The sequence below is a fragment of the Pleurodeles waltl genome, chromosome 10 (genome assembly GCF_031143425.1).
Source record: "Pleurodeles waltl isolate 20211129_DDA chromosome 10, aPleWal1.hap1.20221129, whole genome shotgun sequence".
NCBI classification, from domain to species: Eukaryota; Metazoa; Chordata; class Amphibia; order Caudata; family Salamandridae; genus Pleurodeles; species Pleurodeles waltl.
In genome coordinates, this window is record NC_090449.1 from 456521907 (window position 1) to 456538014 (window position 16108).

Sequence of the window (16108 nt, forward strand, 5' to 3'; positions counted from 1 at the left end):
AGCCATTGTGTCCCTGAATGCCCTTGAGGCGAAAGCAGGGCCCTGGTCCAAGTGGAAAGCTGCAACTGCTTGTGTGCCCATAACGACTTGCAAAACTTTAATAACAGTTTGAGCATCAGCTGAGCGTTGTGACCATACCCATAGAAATTTGGAGCATGAATCACAGCAACTAAGATGTATTTGTATGTACCATCAGGTGTCAAAGGACCACACACATTGTAAAGATTTGTTGGAAATTAGGAGAGGTGTCTGCAGTAGACGTTTGATGGTAGACCCTTTTATTTGCTGACAGATGTCACATCAAAAGACATACTCTTTGGTCTGTTTGGATAGACCTGGCCACCAGTATCGTGCTTGTGATAGTGAAATAGTAGCCACATACCAGTATTGGCAGAAGCAACTCCCTCATGCACTTCTTTAATCAACCCAGGTCTTTGATCTTGGTTGGGGATCACTCGATCACCCACCCCTTGTATTTTTATTAGGGCAGTATTTAGGCTAGATATGCGGTAGGAATACTTGCCAGGATATCCCTTTGGCATGGGCTTTCTTTCAGCCAAAGCTTTCACAGCAGTCAATGTTTCATCATCCAACCTCGTCTGTGAACGAATTGTTGCAGCAACAGAAGCCGTTGCTACTGCTGACTTGGCCTCTTCATAAGCCAAGGTATTGCCTGTAACATGTATTCCAACACGCTGATGTCACAATTTACATGGACATAAGGTAGTGTTCTTTCCCCCATAATAGTCTGTGTTTAATGGTGTTGCCTTTTGATTCTGTGAACCCATTCTGGCACCAGTAATGCAGATATTCATTGAAAGACTTTACACAGTAGTACGAATCGCAGACGATTAGTGTTAACTGTCCAGAAACTGTGTGTTCCAATGCCATCAACAGAGTCTTGAGCTCTGCTAATTGTGCAGTGCACTCCCCTAAGGTCTTCATGTAGGAATTTTGTGGATGGATTTCACCATCTATCATGTAGCCACTCACAACCACACAGTTGGTGGAGTATTGGTGTTTGGTATCTACTGTTGGTTGGGCTGAGCCGTTAGTGTACACAATTGTTTGATATTGTTCGATAGGCAAAGTGTTTGCTTGAACTGGGTATTCATATTGGAGGAATTCTTGCGTTTGTTATTTAGAGTTAAAATCATGATCAACATCAGTGGCTGCCAGAGACGTTGCTCAATGAATCCAACACGGATGTAGAGCCTTAGCAGTAGGAACGCTGGCTTTTGTGACAGCCTTTAGGGCTGGGATCAGAGATACGACAATAATGCGTTTGCCCAGGGCCAGAGGTCTCTTTTTAATGTCAGCCATCTGAACAGCAGTCATAATTTTTTCTGTGTTGAGATTTGTATGCTATAGGAACTGTGTCATCCTCATTGAACATTATGTAGGTGAAACCAATGACCAAATATGTTTTGTTGTCTCTTGTGTGTAAGTGTTTATCTGCAAGAATGTCTTGTTGCAATGCTCTGAAAATGCAAGTGTGTCCGACTATCCAGTATTTCCTTGAAAAGTCAGGATGTATTAAATCATGAAATGGTTTAATGCGTTGTGCATAATCTGGAATGTAAATTCTGCCAAAGTTTGAAAAACCAAACAATGATTGGAGCTTTTTGATGGTGTTAGATGATTCCAATTGTGCTCACTTTACTAGAGGGGCGCTAGGCTCTTGCCTTCGTCTGATAATTCGTAGCCCAAAAATACGGCACAAGCCTATTTTTATTTATTTTTTAAATTAAATTTGTAGCTTCAGTGTAAATGTCTTGTAAAATTGAAGTAACATGAGCTGAAAACAATCCTGGTCTGTTTTTATGCCCCTGTGGGTGTTTGCAGAACTTTTATTGTGAGCCTAAAGCGCTAAAACTTGGTAAACCCCTACTTTCACGGGCTAAATTTAGGCAGAAAAAAACTTTGGAAATATCCAAGGTTGTTTTGTATTTTTTGCACACCATATTGTTAATAAGTGCTGTACTTTGTGCATTTTGAGTGGCAAATATGCGTGTATGACTATTTAAATGTCTGTAATCTAAGACTTTTCTATATGGATGGTCCGTTTTAGCTAACAGGAGCAACGGGTTGTTCATTGGTGAGACACAGGGTTCAGTTACGCCCTGGTACTCTAATTGCAAGAGGATTTCCCTCACGGGTGCTCTAGCTTCATTATTTATTGGGTATTGTAGTTGATGTTGTAGTTGGGATTTAATTGGTATTATATGGTAGGGAGAATCTTTATCCCATCCTACATAGTTGTGATATGAATGCAGGTGCCCTCACCTTCGCCCAATCGATGGCGCATGCCTCCCTGACATCTCTTGGAACAAGGGGTGAGAAAGAGGGCTCAATTACCTCTTCCCCCATATGGGAGATTACAGATAGATTTTGGTGGCCAATCGTTTTCAGCCAAAAATATTGTAAATGGTAACTAGGCGATCCCAAAAGATAGTGTCTATTGTGCACTCAATGTCTCCTTCTAATTGTATTTTTATTTTATGGACCATATTGGGTGTGAAGACAAACATGTCCACAGTCATGACTTGTAAAAATACGTTAGTTGTTTTCACCTCCAGATGCTCTTGAAGATTCCGACAAACTATTGTGATCTCTATCATGCTGTCTAGCAGGGCCAGTGCCCACTTATTGTTCTTCAGTAAAGCTCTCATCCTGAGTGGCATTTCGTATAGAATTCGCTACCACCACCTTTTTTTTTTAATTGAGGTTTTTTTTTTGTTAAACTGTTTTTATTAGAATTTTTTGATACAATAAAGTATGCAAGTCATGTTACAGATGGCGTCATGCCACTCCCAATATGCTGCGGCTCCCCCTGTCCCTCCCCGACCATGTCGTATCACAACAGTTAGGAGAGAAGCACACACTATAATACGCATGACGCCCCCCGCAGTTGGCATAGAAGTTCACTGTGTCTGTAATACAATGTGCAGAGAAAGAACAAAACTTAGCAACAAAACTAGTGTTCTATCCCTCTCAGCGCAGACGACGAGGATTGAAAGGATTGCAGCCATTGGGTCAACTTACCAAACCCCGATGCTTCACACCTAGCCATGCCCATCTCCGCTCCCCCAAATCCCCTACACATAGAAAAGATGCAGAGCCCTAAGGCGTGGGCTAAAGGGCTATGAGAGGCAGGCCCTTTGAGAGGAACTGCACTAGGGGATCCCAAATGTAGTCAAAGCTTCTTCTAGGGTTGTCCATTTTATCTGCTAAACGTTCCATGGCGAGGCCTCACCATAACCTCGTATACCACAGCGCAATTGGAGGTGGGTCCGCTTTTTTCCAATATGAGGCCAATGCCTTCTTCACAGCCTCTAATGCCAGCCACATTATGGAGCGATCTCCCTGCGTTTGATGTTTCAGTTCTGGGTCGCGCTAGACCCCTCAGAATATGCACTGGAGATGTCGGTATGGGGTAGCCCAGCATCTCTTAAATGTAAGAAGATTTTGTTCAAGTAAGGGCGGATAGCAGGGCAGTCCCACCAGATATGCCTGAAATCCCACAATATATCACAGCCCCGTCAGCACCTGTCAGACACCTGAGGATATATTTTTTAAAATTTCTCTGGGTAAAGGTACCAATTGTAAAGTAGCTGATAGTGTGCTTCCCTACCCCCATAGAGCGGTTGTATTTGGTTATATCCTGAAACAGGTGGTGACACAGACCCTCCTCCACCAAAAGAAACAGCACCTGCTCCCAAAAAGGGACGTGTCAGGGGCCATACGTGCGTTTTGCCAAAGCCAATAGTTCGTACAGTGTGGAAATACTAGCCCTCGCCACCCCTCCCTGCTGAACAAATCTCTCAATGGGGAGAAGGTCCCTGGTGGCCGCCGCTCGCATGTGAGTCTGAGTAAACCAAGGGACTAACTGAGTGTAATGGAAGTAGTCAGATTGGGGCAGTTGAAAGTCCCTACAGCAGTTGTTGAATGTGCGTATCTGTTCCCCATGATACAGATCTGCAGACAACCTGCCTCCCTCCACCTATCAAATGGACCCGGCAAAGTCCCCGGAGGAAAGGCCATATTAAAATGTATAGGGGTATGCGGTGAGGGAAAAGTTGTAATCTCATAAGCTCTTGTCACCGTGCCCCACACCTTAAGGGTAGTAGTGGTGGAAGTATTGAGGTATGCATTCTTTGGTCGAGCCCCTGTGGGCTTCCAAAGTACGTCCCATAATGTCCGTCCCGTCGCTGCCCTGTCCATATGGAGCCACAACTTGTCTGACTCTCAGAAGGACCACTCAGCGATGACACGGAGTTGGGCCGCTCTACAATACGTGAGGAGATTGGGGAGTGCCAAACCGCCCCTGTCTCTGGTGCACATAAGCAATTTATTGGAAAGCCTGGCCCTAGTTCCCTGCCATGTAAACCGTGTGAACATTGTATGCGTCTCTGTAAAAAAAGTCTTTAGGAATGTCAATGGGCAGGCTTTGGAACAGATATAAGAGGCGTGGGAGTACTGTCATCTTAATGATATTGATACGACCCAACCATGTAAGCCAGAGCGACGACCATCTTTTAAAGTCCGCTCGCATGGTCAGATATAATAATCGGATGACTAGTTGGCGATCAGAGAGTCTGACGAAGGGGTTGACTCAAGAATATATAATCTATCATTGAATAGGATCTGTAAGAATGGGAGAAGAAAGTGTAGTTCTTCACCGTGGGATTAAGGGTGCGCTAAGAGTCAAAGAGACCTAGCCTGTTGAGGGCCGACTTAACTCATTTTGTAAAAATACTTGTAGGCGTTCTCTGGGGATGAGTTGTGTCCTGAGAGGCATCCCAGATCAAGTTAAAGTCACCAAATAACACTATCTCTCCCTCCGCAGAGCCCTCCAGCCCTTCCAGGAGAAACTGCGTTTGTCCACTGTTAGGAGCATATAGGGTAGCTACCGTACAAACCCTCCCCCCTAGGCTGCCCTTGACCATTAGAAATCTACCCTCCTTATCTTGTTGTGTCCCTGAAATCTGGAAGTGGATAGACCTGTGGAATAGCAGGGTGACCCCACAATGCTTTGTTGTGCATATCTGTGGGTACTGTTTCTGGTGTAAGCAATGTCCCTCTCCCCTCTTAAGATGCGTTTCCTGCAAGGCCACAGTATCATAGTGATGATCGTCAAAGTACTTTCTCAACTGCAACCACTTATTGGGTGAGTTAAGCCCCTTAACATTCCATGATAGCAATTCTAACATCTTAACGTTGTGCCCAAAATTCCCTCGCCAGTGTGAGCATCTCCCCTTGGCTGCTATTCAGATCTCTCCCATCCCCCCCTCTGTCCAAGGCCTCCAGAAGTACCCCAGACCTCCCAGACGGCCCTCCCATGCTAAGTAGGGACAACCAACAATAACCAAACATAGAAAACACTTTTAGAACAAGAAAAAACCCATAAACAACAAGTCTCTGGTTCTCAAACCTTGCTGTGATCTTTATGGCAGAGACGGGGTATTGATCCGCTGCCACCAGACCGCTTCCGAAAGCCATGTCAGCATCATATGTGGGGTCCTCCACCCTTACTTGCCTGTGGTGTGATAGGGACCAGGTCAAACCTGTTCCTCTGGTGGTCGTACCTGTCTCCAACTATAATGCCCTGGGCTCCCCCGTTGGGGTTCCCCCACCCCGGCCCGCCGACACATTGAGAACACCCCTGTGGCCCCACCCGGAGTCCCCCCTTAACCCCTCGCTTATCTTGCCGCTGTCATATGCCATGCAAAGGGTTTTATGTCTTAGGGGGTCTTTCTCCCCCTCCTCGGCTGCCTCCATTGATCCACAGAAGTGGAAGGATCCTCTGTCTCTGCGAGTCTTCTGTTGCAGTGAGCCTGACTCCTGAGCTCTTCTCCTGTAGTCCCAGCGAGGCCACTGCCTCCCCAAAGTCTGAAGTGGCAACAAGCCTTGTTGTTGAGCTCAAATTCCAGGCCAAAGGGGAATGTCCATCTGTACCTAATATTTTTTGATCTCGGTACATCTGTAAAAGGACGAAAGTGCTGCTGGCGGACCAGTGTTGCTTGAGCAATGTTCTGAAATAAGGTGCATTGTGCCCCATGGAAGGATTCGGAATCCTGCCGCTGCGCCCGTTGGAGGATGCGTACCTTAACTTTGAACGAGCTCAGTTTCACCAGGATGTCTCTGGGCCTCTTTCCCTCGCTGGAGGAGCGACCCCCCACCCTGTGCACTCTCTCTACCTGTACCGCAGGATGCTCATCACCCAGGAGGGTGGAGAAGAGACCCACCACAGAAGCCTCCAGACCCGCACCCTCGCTGCCCTCCTCCAGCCCTTGATCGAATGTACAGTCACAAGGTTAATAATGCCTGGTGTGACTATGTGGTTGAGCTGGGGCAGCTCGTACTGGGTTGGTATTTAATGTTTTCATTACAACCTGTACTAAGAATCTATATATTGCTGAAAGTTCAATGTATAGGCTGCAAACCTCAGCTACCGCCAAGGAGCCTGCTTCAGGATGCAGTGTATATGTGGCCAGCAAAAGGCCAGGTAGGACCGTCATTGCTCAAATGACCTAACCTAACGTGTAGTATTGTCTGGGTTAGGGCACCTTTACGCTAACTGTTGTGGTCTTAATAGATAGATAAAGGCATCTCTAAGTATGTATATGCTCTGTATTGTAGAAGTATATTAGCAGGTGTGAAATGCTTAAATGTATTAGTGTTCCCATTGACTGATGGAAGGTTGACTCAAGAATTCTGTTCTATAGGCTGGATGAACCTCAACTACAAATGTAACAGGACCCTCCTGGGCTTTAAGGCCATTAGCTAACAAATGAGCAGTGAGGGGAGGACGCATGTTTACTGCAATTACCACCTGTTGCGGGTTCCCCAAGGTAGTTATATACCTGTTCAGAGCTAAGGACACCAAATGGGGAATAATCTTTTTAAGGTTCAAGCTTGAACAACCTACAGTATCAAACAGGTCCTACCTATCTATCTGAGGGGGAAATCAATACTATAGTCTCCTCCATTCATGGTATTGGCATGTCTTTAGCACATAGTGAGACCGAGATAGTCAGGAGGATCCGAAAATCAGTGCCTGACCAAACGTTGGCAGCGCCATGTTGCATTGGCTCTCATTGTACCAATGAGGCTACTGAATTTGGGCAGCAGCATCACCTGAATTTTGGGAAATTTAATCCCCTCCCACACCACATGACAACTGTTGGTCTAATCCGTTTCAGGCCAGCTAGCAGCGCCTCATCTATGCCCAAGAGCAGGGAGGATTTGTGGCAGCTGGGCTCATGACATTGGGACTTCTCAGGGAAATCATGGAGGATCAGATTGCATCCTTTTCTTTCAGTTACATAGTCTGATACATGCAAAGACAAACAGAGGCAGGAAATGGTTCAATAAGATTTATTGAACCAGGCTGCATCTTAGATAAAATAACATGAAATGCAATAATTAGGATGATGAAACATGCTAGAAGTAAATGGTGAGAAGAAAAGTGACAAACGAGAAATGTCCCATCATACAGCCTCTATGCTCAATGTGTGTGATTGCTATCTAAGCTTTGTTAGAGCACAATATGATAAGCCCTAATCCATCCTTCAGGATCCCCCGGGAAGACATCATCCCCCATACCCGAATATGATACTAGTGGAGAAGCCTGTTAACTATAGAGACACCAGCCCCATATAGGCCAGGGAGGGAACCAGTGGCCTTAGCAAGCAGCTGTAAACGAAGCCAGACAGCATGCATTTGAGGGCATCTGGCTGGAACCTCACTTTAACGTGCATGGGACAGGGAAATGTTTTTTATAATAAAACAAATGATGTTCCGAGAAAGTGTCCCCACGTAAAAGTACATATGTTTCTGTGAAAGGTTAGAGATGCGGTGTACCACTTGTGCCGGCAATCCTATCTCATTGCAGCCTTGGAAAAAGCACAGAGTAAAAAAAGTTGTGCTAAGAATTGTAAATGTTCCTAGGCGAAAGGACAGCACGATAAAGGAAAATAGAACATCACCACAAGTGTGGCTGATTTTAAAAGAATAAAAATGTAATAAAATGAAATGTTACCAGGCTAAAGGCAACATGCAGCAGGTCTAGTTGCAAAAATAACATGCCCACAGGCATCTCTAAAATGGCTGTACAAAAAAGCATGCACAAATGTATCCTTTCAAATGAGAGTTATGCACTATTTCTTCCAGTTTATTTTATATCCTGTCATGGACTGCAAGCCCTCTATACCATCTAGGAGTCCCAGATTTATAAATGTAGGCTTGGTAATACAAAAAAACATACTGAATCCCAGAAATGATTGATGAGCAGTCTTCACCTTCAGTCAGCAAGGAGGCTCCATTTCTCTTCACCCGGTGGATTTCGATGTCCGTTTATTCCTGCAAATGCTCTCAGTAGATATTGTTTTTCATGTTGCCAGTTTTTTATAAGCAGCTGTGCAATCAAGGAACTCAATGAGGGACTGATTCTGTTTTATCCCATTGTGTAGTTTGTTGGTTTTCTACTTTATTTTATCAATTGTAACTAATGTATGGTTTTATTTTTTTATGTGTTTGCTGTAATGTGTACTTTTATGGGTGTTATTTCCTAACCAATTAAAGCTTTCTTGAAATGAATTGATGAGCAGTCTTAAAATTTTCACAGAACTTTGTTTGATTTTATTCCTCTAAACAATGTATATGTGTACACTTGGTCCAGAGTCCTAAAAACCCTGGTTGTTTGACATTAGTTCACCTACCGCAATTCAGAGCTATTTGCTGCTGTAATCAAGAATCCAAATACTATCTTGATGACGTAACAATCTATCATGCTTGTGTTGGAGATGCTGTTCAGTCATAGTCTGGGCAGTATAAAATGTTCAGGGTCTGACATAGCTACACATGAGTATTGTTACTAATAGGTGCCAAAACTAGCTCCACAGGTGAGATTACTATGTATATTCATCTGCTCATGATCCCTTTAAGAAAACACACCGGATTTGGTATTCTGAAGGCCCGGTGGACAGTTAATTTTGAAGTCAAGAGAAGTGCCCACCAATGATATCTTTAGTATTTTTTTTAATGTCTTTGCTTGTTTGGAAACAGTCTGGATCTTATGATTTTATAGCACAATGACAGGCTGTTAAGTCCTGTCAAACTAATGTGCAACGGGTAAGAAAAAGTCTCTAGACCGCTATGAGGGCCTGTTATAAATGCACTGTATTGTGTATCATAGCCCTTCCTGGGTCTGTTGCGTAATATTGTTGGCTCTTCAGAGACACCTGATAAAAGCTTACTGGGCGAAATTATTGCTATAACGGAACACAGAAGCAAGGATTATTTATTGGTAGGATCAGCTAAGCTTGGAAAGCTTGAAAGATGTGCCAGAAATATGGATTTAGCCTCACCAAAAATGCAGTAATTCAAGCATTACGTGTTGAACTGGGCCTTTACACACTGGAATCTCAAGTTGAGGTTAAGCATTTACATTCTTGACAAACTACATAACCTTATTTTAACTACATCTAAAAGATCTAGTGTGTGCTTGAGTTAATTTAAAATCAAAGATGCTAACTGGAGTAGAAGTTACAATGATGAAATTGAATCTGTGTACCAAACATGGAATTCATTGGTTAGTCAGTGGTCCCATAGATGGAAATTTGAATTCCTGTCTAGTAAAGAGTAATGAGTAGTGGCTTGTAGTTACCATGAAAAAGGCATATATAAGCAGGACCAAATAAATACAAATGGCACTTTATTATTTAGACAAATGTGCCATATGTTGTCTTAGAAATATACCTGAATCTCTGTATAAAATAGCATTTTAAGATTGACAATTGGACTTGTCACATTTTGGAGATGCTTCTGCATAACCATACACACATGTCCTCTCCTCGGCAGCCTGACTGACAGTGAGAAAGCAACTAGACTTTCTCCTATGTTCTAAGAGAATTCCCATGCCCACACATTTCTCCATTGTAAGGTTGTGAGCACATAGTAAGCTCTACTATATCCGAGCCATTTATATCCAAAGCAACCTCTTTTCATGTAAGATACTTTCTATGCAAGCATCGTATGTCTGCTTCCTTGCCTTCCCCCTCAGTTGTGTTTTTCTAATTAACAACTATTCCCACCTGGATGGCTCTCTACCCTCCTAGTCTTTCTTTATTTTTGTAAAAAGAACAGCTAACTATAAAGTGCTTTTCCACTGCTTCCCCAAATGATGCATTGAAAACATGTATCTAATTTTGCATTCCTGCCAGACATATAACCATTTAATCCTATGGGTAAGATGAGAGACAAGGTAACATAGGCATACATTGGAATTATAATTATATAGCGCTTACTATCCCAGATGAGGCATCAAAGTGCTTTTCTGCAAGTAGCACGTTACTCCAGAACCCAAAAAGGATTGGTGGTGGATTTATAGGGAATTATGGGTTAATTTGAGCAGTGGACATGTGAATCTGTTAGTTGAATTGAATAGGATAATGGATGGATTGAAGAGGGAAGAGTCTAGTCTAGAAAGTGTTATTTGGGAGATCATAGTAGTAAGATGAAGTTTGAGATGAGTTAAAGGTTAAAGAGGAGATGGAGGAGGAAAGAGTCTAGACTAGGATGATCATACTAATAAAATTAGGTTTGGGATCAGTCAAAGGAAGAACACATGATCGTAGAGCTTAGAAAGGTTGTTTGGGGGATCATAGTGTAAAATTAGGTTTGAGGTGATCCAAGGAGGGAGAGGTAGTGGAGTTAAGGGTCTAGTAAAGGTTATTTTGAAGTGTATAGTAGTAGAATGAGGTTTGGAATGAGTGGAGGTAGAGGATATATTGAGAGAGGTATAGGGTGAGGCATTGTAGTGCATTGGAGAGAATCAAAGTTTGTTTTCCCTTCTACAATACAAATAAATGGATAAATATATAGATATATATAAGTACATAGAGTATGCATGAATAAGGAGGATAATATATCAAGATTTAAAGTTGTATTTTATAAACTCAAACTTTCAAGTGTTGCTGTACTTCAAGCTAATTCATTTTTCTGTTTTTATCAATATTTTTTAATTTTCTATGTTCCTCAATATTTCAGGAGTGAATCACTTTTAGATAAAATAGTTATGGTACTATTTATGTATTGTGATAGATAAATACAATTTAGAATCTGTTCAAATAATTCACATGAAAGTTATGCAGTCACCTATATACATATTAATCATATAATAATATATACATATATATTTAAGAACAAGTAATATATACATGTGTTAAGCAGACCGAAAGAATATCTATGTATTTTATAAAACATAAATATTATACATATTTGTGCAAAAACACATATCTAGATACATACATTTAATCAAATTACAAATGTTTATATACACTGGGTACGCTGTACATTAGTGTTTGAGTATGGTGGTTATGTAGGAAAGAGCCAACTCTTGAGTAGTCTTCTAAAGATAAGATAGTTATCTGTAGGTCTTATGCTTAGGAATGGATCTTCTGGCAACAGGTAACCAATGCAGGGCCCTCAAGGCAGGGGAGATGTGGGCCTGTGGCTCTACATGTAGGAGTAGTCTGGCAGTAGAGTTCTCAATCCATTGTAGTCTTTTCATAGTTGATAAAGATGATCAGTGGTAAAGATCATTGGCATAATCATGTTGAGACAGTACAAGAGAGACAGTAGCCTTGATTTAGTGTGGAAATCCTGGGAAGGGGAAGATTATTCATAGAGTTTTCATAGTAATGAAGCTTGATCTTGCTCATTTTTCCACTTGGGTATTCATTGATAACTTAGAGCCATGGTAATTCCAAGATTTCTTACTTCCTCAGACACCTAAGGAGGTGGTCCTAGATTGTCAGGCCAAGCGCAGATTGGGTCATAACTTTTCCAATCACCAAATGTGAGTATTTCAGTTTTGGAAGCATTCAATTTGAGATGGTTCCATGTAATCCATTGGTAAACGGCTTGGAGACAAAACTGAAGATATTTGAGTTTCCATTGCCTTTAGGGATTTACAGTTTAAGGAGTATTTGTGTGTCATCTGCATAGTTATAGCATTTGAGCTGAAATTAACTGACCATTGTCGGTATTGACTGCCTATAGATATTGAAAAGCATGGGTGAGATGATAGAGCCTTGAGGGACCCCTGCTTTTGTGAAGTATGGTTTGGATGAGAAAGGGGGGAGTATAGATTACATTTGTTCTGTTTTGAAGGTAGGATGTGAACCAGTCGAGAGCAGTCTCCTCTATGCCGGCTGTGTAGAGTCTTTGTATTAGAATGTCATGTGTCGAAGGCAGCTGAGAGGTCCAAGAGAAGTAGTGCAGGGACCCCGTTCCACTCAACTGTGTTTTTAAGGTCCTTCCAGATGGTGCTAAGGGCAGAATCTGTGCTTCTTCGTGGGTGGAATTCTATTTGATATTCTGAAACTATGGAGTTATCTTCAGTGAAATGCGACATGTGAGCTAATGCTGGTCTTTCTATCAGTTTGTCAAGGAAAGGCCCATTTGTAATTGGTCTGTAGTTGTTGGGGTCATGCTCGCCCAGGTTTGTTTTCTTAAATAATGGGCCTATGTATGCCTTTTTTAGGTCTTCAGGAAAGATTCTTGTAGTTAAAGAATTATTGATGATTCTTCTTACTGATGTACAATTTACGTACAACAGAACGTTCTGTTTCTCATTACCAGAGTCGGACGCGTTCTTCCGAACTCCCGGCACCAATCAGATAATGACCATATCAATTTATATATACAATGACTGCTTCACAATGCTGAATTTTTTCTGCAGGCCTTGAGAAAGCCCCGGCTTATGCGCCTGAGGGGGGCGAAACACGTGTTGGCTGATCCCTCATGTTACCATTCTGGATTTACTTTTGATGCCTTTTTGCCTTGGAAATATAACGTTATCTCAACAACAAATAAATATGTTTAATTTGTTCAACTACGACGCTCTCAGTACCTCTTGTTGAATTGCATCTACTGAATTTATGGTGTTTGGATCTTTAATCATGATCTAAATTAAGACTACTTCAGTGGGACTTTACCTGTTTCTAAATTGTACTCTCTCTTGGGAGGACGTGGGTCCTTGTCCCCCGGCAAAGTTCTCACAGTTACCCTATGAACCAGGCATTCTACACAGGAAGACAGTACCACTGGACCCTCTCCATCGTTTGGAGTTAGTTTTGTAAGTTGCTTCTTACTGGTGTTGCAGCAGAGGTAGTTAGAAGAATGTTTTTAAAGATTTGTGGTGGGCAGAGGTCAGAAGGGCAGCTGGCTAGTCTGCTTGCTTTGACCAGGTCCATAAATTCACATTGTGATATTTGTTTGAAGGCATGCAGAGGATGAGTTATTTTTGGATTTTGGAAATGGGTTGGTGCTGGTGCTTTTCCTTTGTTTTAAATAGGAGGCCAACGTGTCTGCTTTGGTAGCATAGTGATTTGCCACTTTCTCAGTCAAAGCTTGAGTAATGGAATAAGATCCTTATCTGCATTTAGGTTTATGAAATTTAATGAGAATTTTGTAAAACTCTTTATTTGCACACTTAGCATTTTAAATTCTGTCTGAATAGTAGCTTTTTGATTGTTGACTTGTATATTCTGTTAAGTTTCTGGTGGCAAAGTTTGTTTTGATTGCTGTTTGTTTTGAGCCAAGTGCGTTGCAGATTTCTAATTTGTTGTTTTATATTTTTACTTCTGTATTTCTTCAAGGTGCTTGTTTTCTTTGGTCCTGATGTATTACTCTTAGTGGTATTAGGATATCAAAAGCTTCCTGTAGCCACTCATAAAACTTTTGAATAGAATTTATTTTTTAACAGATCTGTGTTGGATATTAGCTATGTTTCTAAGTGTTCAAAACTGAGTTTGTTTCACGATTGATAGGTGGGTGCTTGTAAGGTGGCCTTAGGTGTGTTGAGCTGTGGTGATTTATGTTGGAACTCTAGCAAATGGTGGCCTGACCATGTGACTGGAGTAATCCTTTGAAAGGTAGCTAGTTCTGAAGTTGCAGAAATGACATCTAGGATGTGCCCAGCGATGTATGTGGGTTTGTGTACAATCTGATGTAAGTTCATTGTGACTAGGCCAATGATAGTTTTTGGATGAGGCATACCCGATTTGTCAAATCAAATGTTTAAGTCCCCAAGAATGCCTGGGGGTTGAGTGTAGCTTTATAAGGTTTGAAACTGTGTCTGGAAATGTTGCTTTGCTAGATGGTGGTCTGTAAAGGAGAAGACAGTTACAGGAGGAAGTTGGTGTAGGGTTGCAGCTGGTGATGAGGGCCTCACAACCTTTAATGGAAACGTTTTCAGTTTTGGTGAGAATAATTGTCTGCTTGAATTTAACAGCTAGTCCACCTCCTCTTATGCCTTTATGATTTTGTGTGATAGTTTGATAGCCTGGAGGAATGGCTTTATGCAGTACTGGGGCCCATGCCATCTCCCGACCATGATTCAGTTATGAAGAGTATGTCAGGTTGTGTGTCGGTGAATAAGTCGTAAATGTGGCGCTTGTTTTTAGAAAGTGATTGAGCATTTATAAGTAGGCAGTTTAGAGATTGTGTTTTGGTAGTGGTGGTGCTTTGTTTTGTAGATGAGTGAGCAGAATTTTTTAACCTGTACCAGGTGTTTCATTAATGCTGGTATTAGCTGTAAAACCATAGCAATAGTCTTGATTTTCTATATCGTATTCCTCATCCAACAGGCTTAGAAGGCATTTTGATGTGTCTGCGCGTGTAGGTGGTGGAGATGGTATTGAGAGTGAGTTGGTGAGTTGTGTTTTATTGTAGATTAGCCTTGTTATGTAATAGACTTGGAGATGCACAGTTGTGAAGAGTGACATGTTGTTTATTTTGTTTGCATCTGGGTACGGTGGAATGTGTATGGGTTGCAGTTGGTGGTGGAGCATGTGGGTAACGTTTTAAGGCTCTAAATTGTGCAATGGATGAGAGCCTGGTGAATGAGAGCTGTTTTGCTGAAGTATTTGTGTTAGGTAATGGTGAAGAGAAAACATTTAGGAGTAAAGATGGTTGAATATGTGTGTTATTTGTGTAGTCAGGAGGGTGGGAGTGGTTGTATGTTTCTGATTTGTGATGGAATGTATTATGAGATTGTGTGGGAGATTTTGATGTGCTGGTGTGTGTGACATGTTTTGTTTTTGTGGGGTGATGAGAGGAGATATTGATGTAGTGGTTTTCTGAGAAGACTTTTCTATATAAAGTAGCTCTAAGAAGGATTTATATGTAAAGTACTGTTGTTGAGTTGTAGTTGAATGGTAAAGGGGTGGTGATGAGTTTTGGAGAAGAGTGTATGTGGTGTGTGAGAGGGGATGGGCAAGAGTTGTGAGTGTTTGTGTTTGATTTGATAGCTGGAAGAGTGGTCTGTTAGGAGCAAGTAGAGAGTAGATCTGGTGTTTTGTTTGAACAGGAAGTGTGTGCCGAAATAAAATAAAGTTATGTACATTGTGGCTTTGTTTTGTGTTGGCAATGTGTGGAATTGCATCCATGTTAGTTGAGGTGGAACAGTAGACTACTACTCTATAGTTATTCAAGAAAATAGCTGTTGAAATGCATTGTGATGCTGCAACACTGTTTGTTAAATGAAAAAAAAACAAGAGAGATTCATAAAAAAATAAATGTATTGATCTGCCAGATATACAAATTGGCTATGCTGCGGGCATCACAGCTCCATACCAACTTTGTATCTCTGTCACTGCTGTTATGGTCACGTCACTACGACGGTGCATTTATGAGAGTATGTATATTTTGGTCTTATTCGAGTTCCGGTGATTTAGAATTGTTCTGCCAGTTAACATAATATGACTTTGGTACTGTGCAATCCTGTTCATAAGGTCCACATGGTATTGGTTAGGGTCATGTCTCAGTGTTTATAACTCAGTCTTATTTTTATTTTTTCTCTCTAGGGCATTGTGGGTAATTTGTCCAGTGGAAAGTCTGCACTTGTTCACCGGTATCTCACTGGCACATACGTCCAGGAGGAATCTCCAGAAGGTGAGGACCTGCTGACATGATGCTGGACAACGAGGACCATTAAAAATAGTGGGCAGGGGGTTGTTGTATTCAGTCTGTCACTGGATGCTGGGGCCAATAAAGAAAAGTGAGGGTGAGACTGCTGTGTGCTGTACATAGGTGTGTC

General features: G+C 41.8%; 1 protein-coding gene across 2 annotated transcripts in view; it reads left to right on the top strand.

The window, feature by feature from the left end:
• Positions 1–16108, top strand: part of LOC138261617 (arf-GAP with GTPase, ANK repeat and PH domain-containing protein 3-like) — a 2246054-nt gene that overhangs the window by 359923 nt on the left and 1870023 nt on the right. For both annotated transcript variants that reach the window (XM_069210744.1, XM_069210743.1), the window contains exon 3: positions 15876–15963. In XM_069210744.1, coding sequence (XP_069066845.1) covers positions 15876–15963 — 88 coding nt within the window. The remainder of the gene's footprint in view (positions 1–15875; positions 15964–16108) is intronic.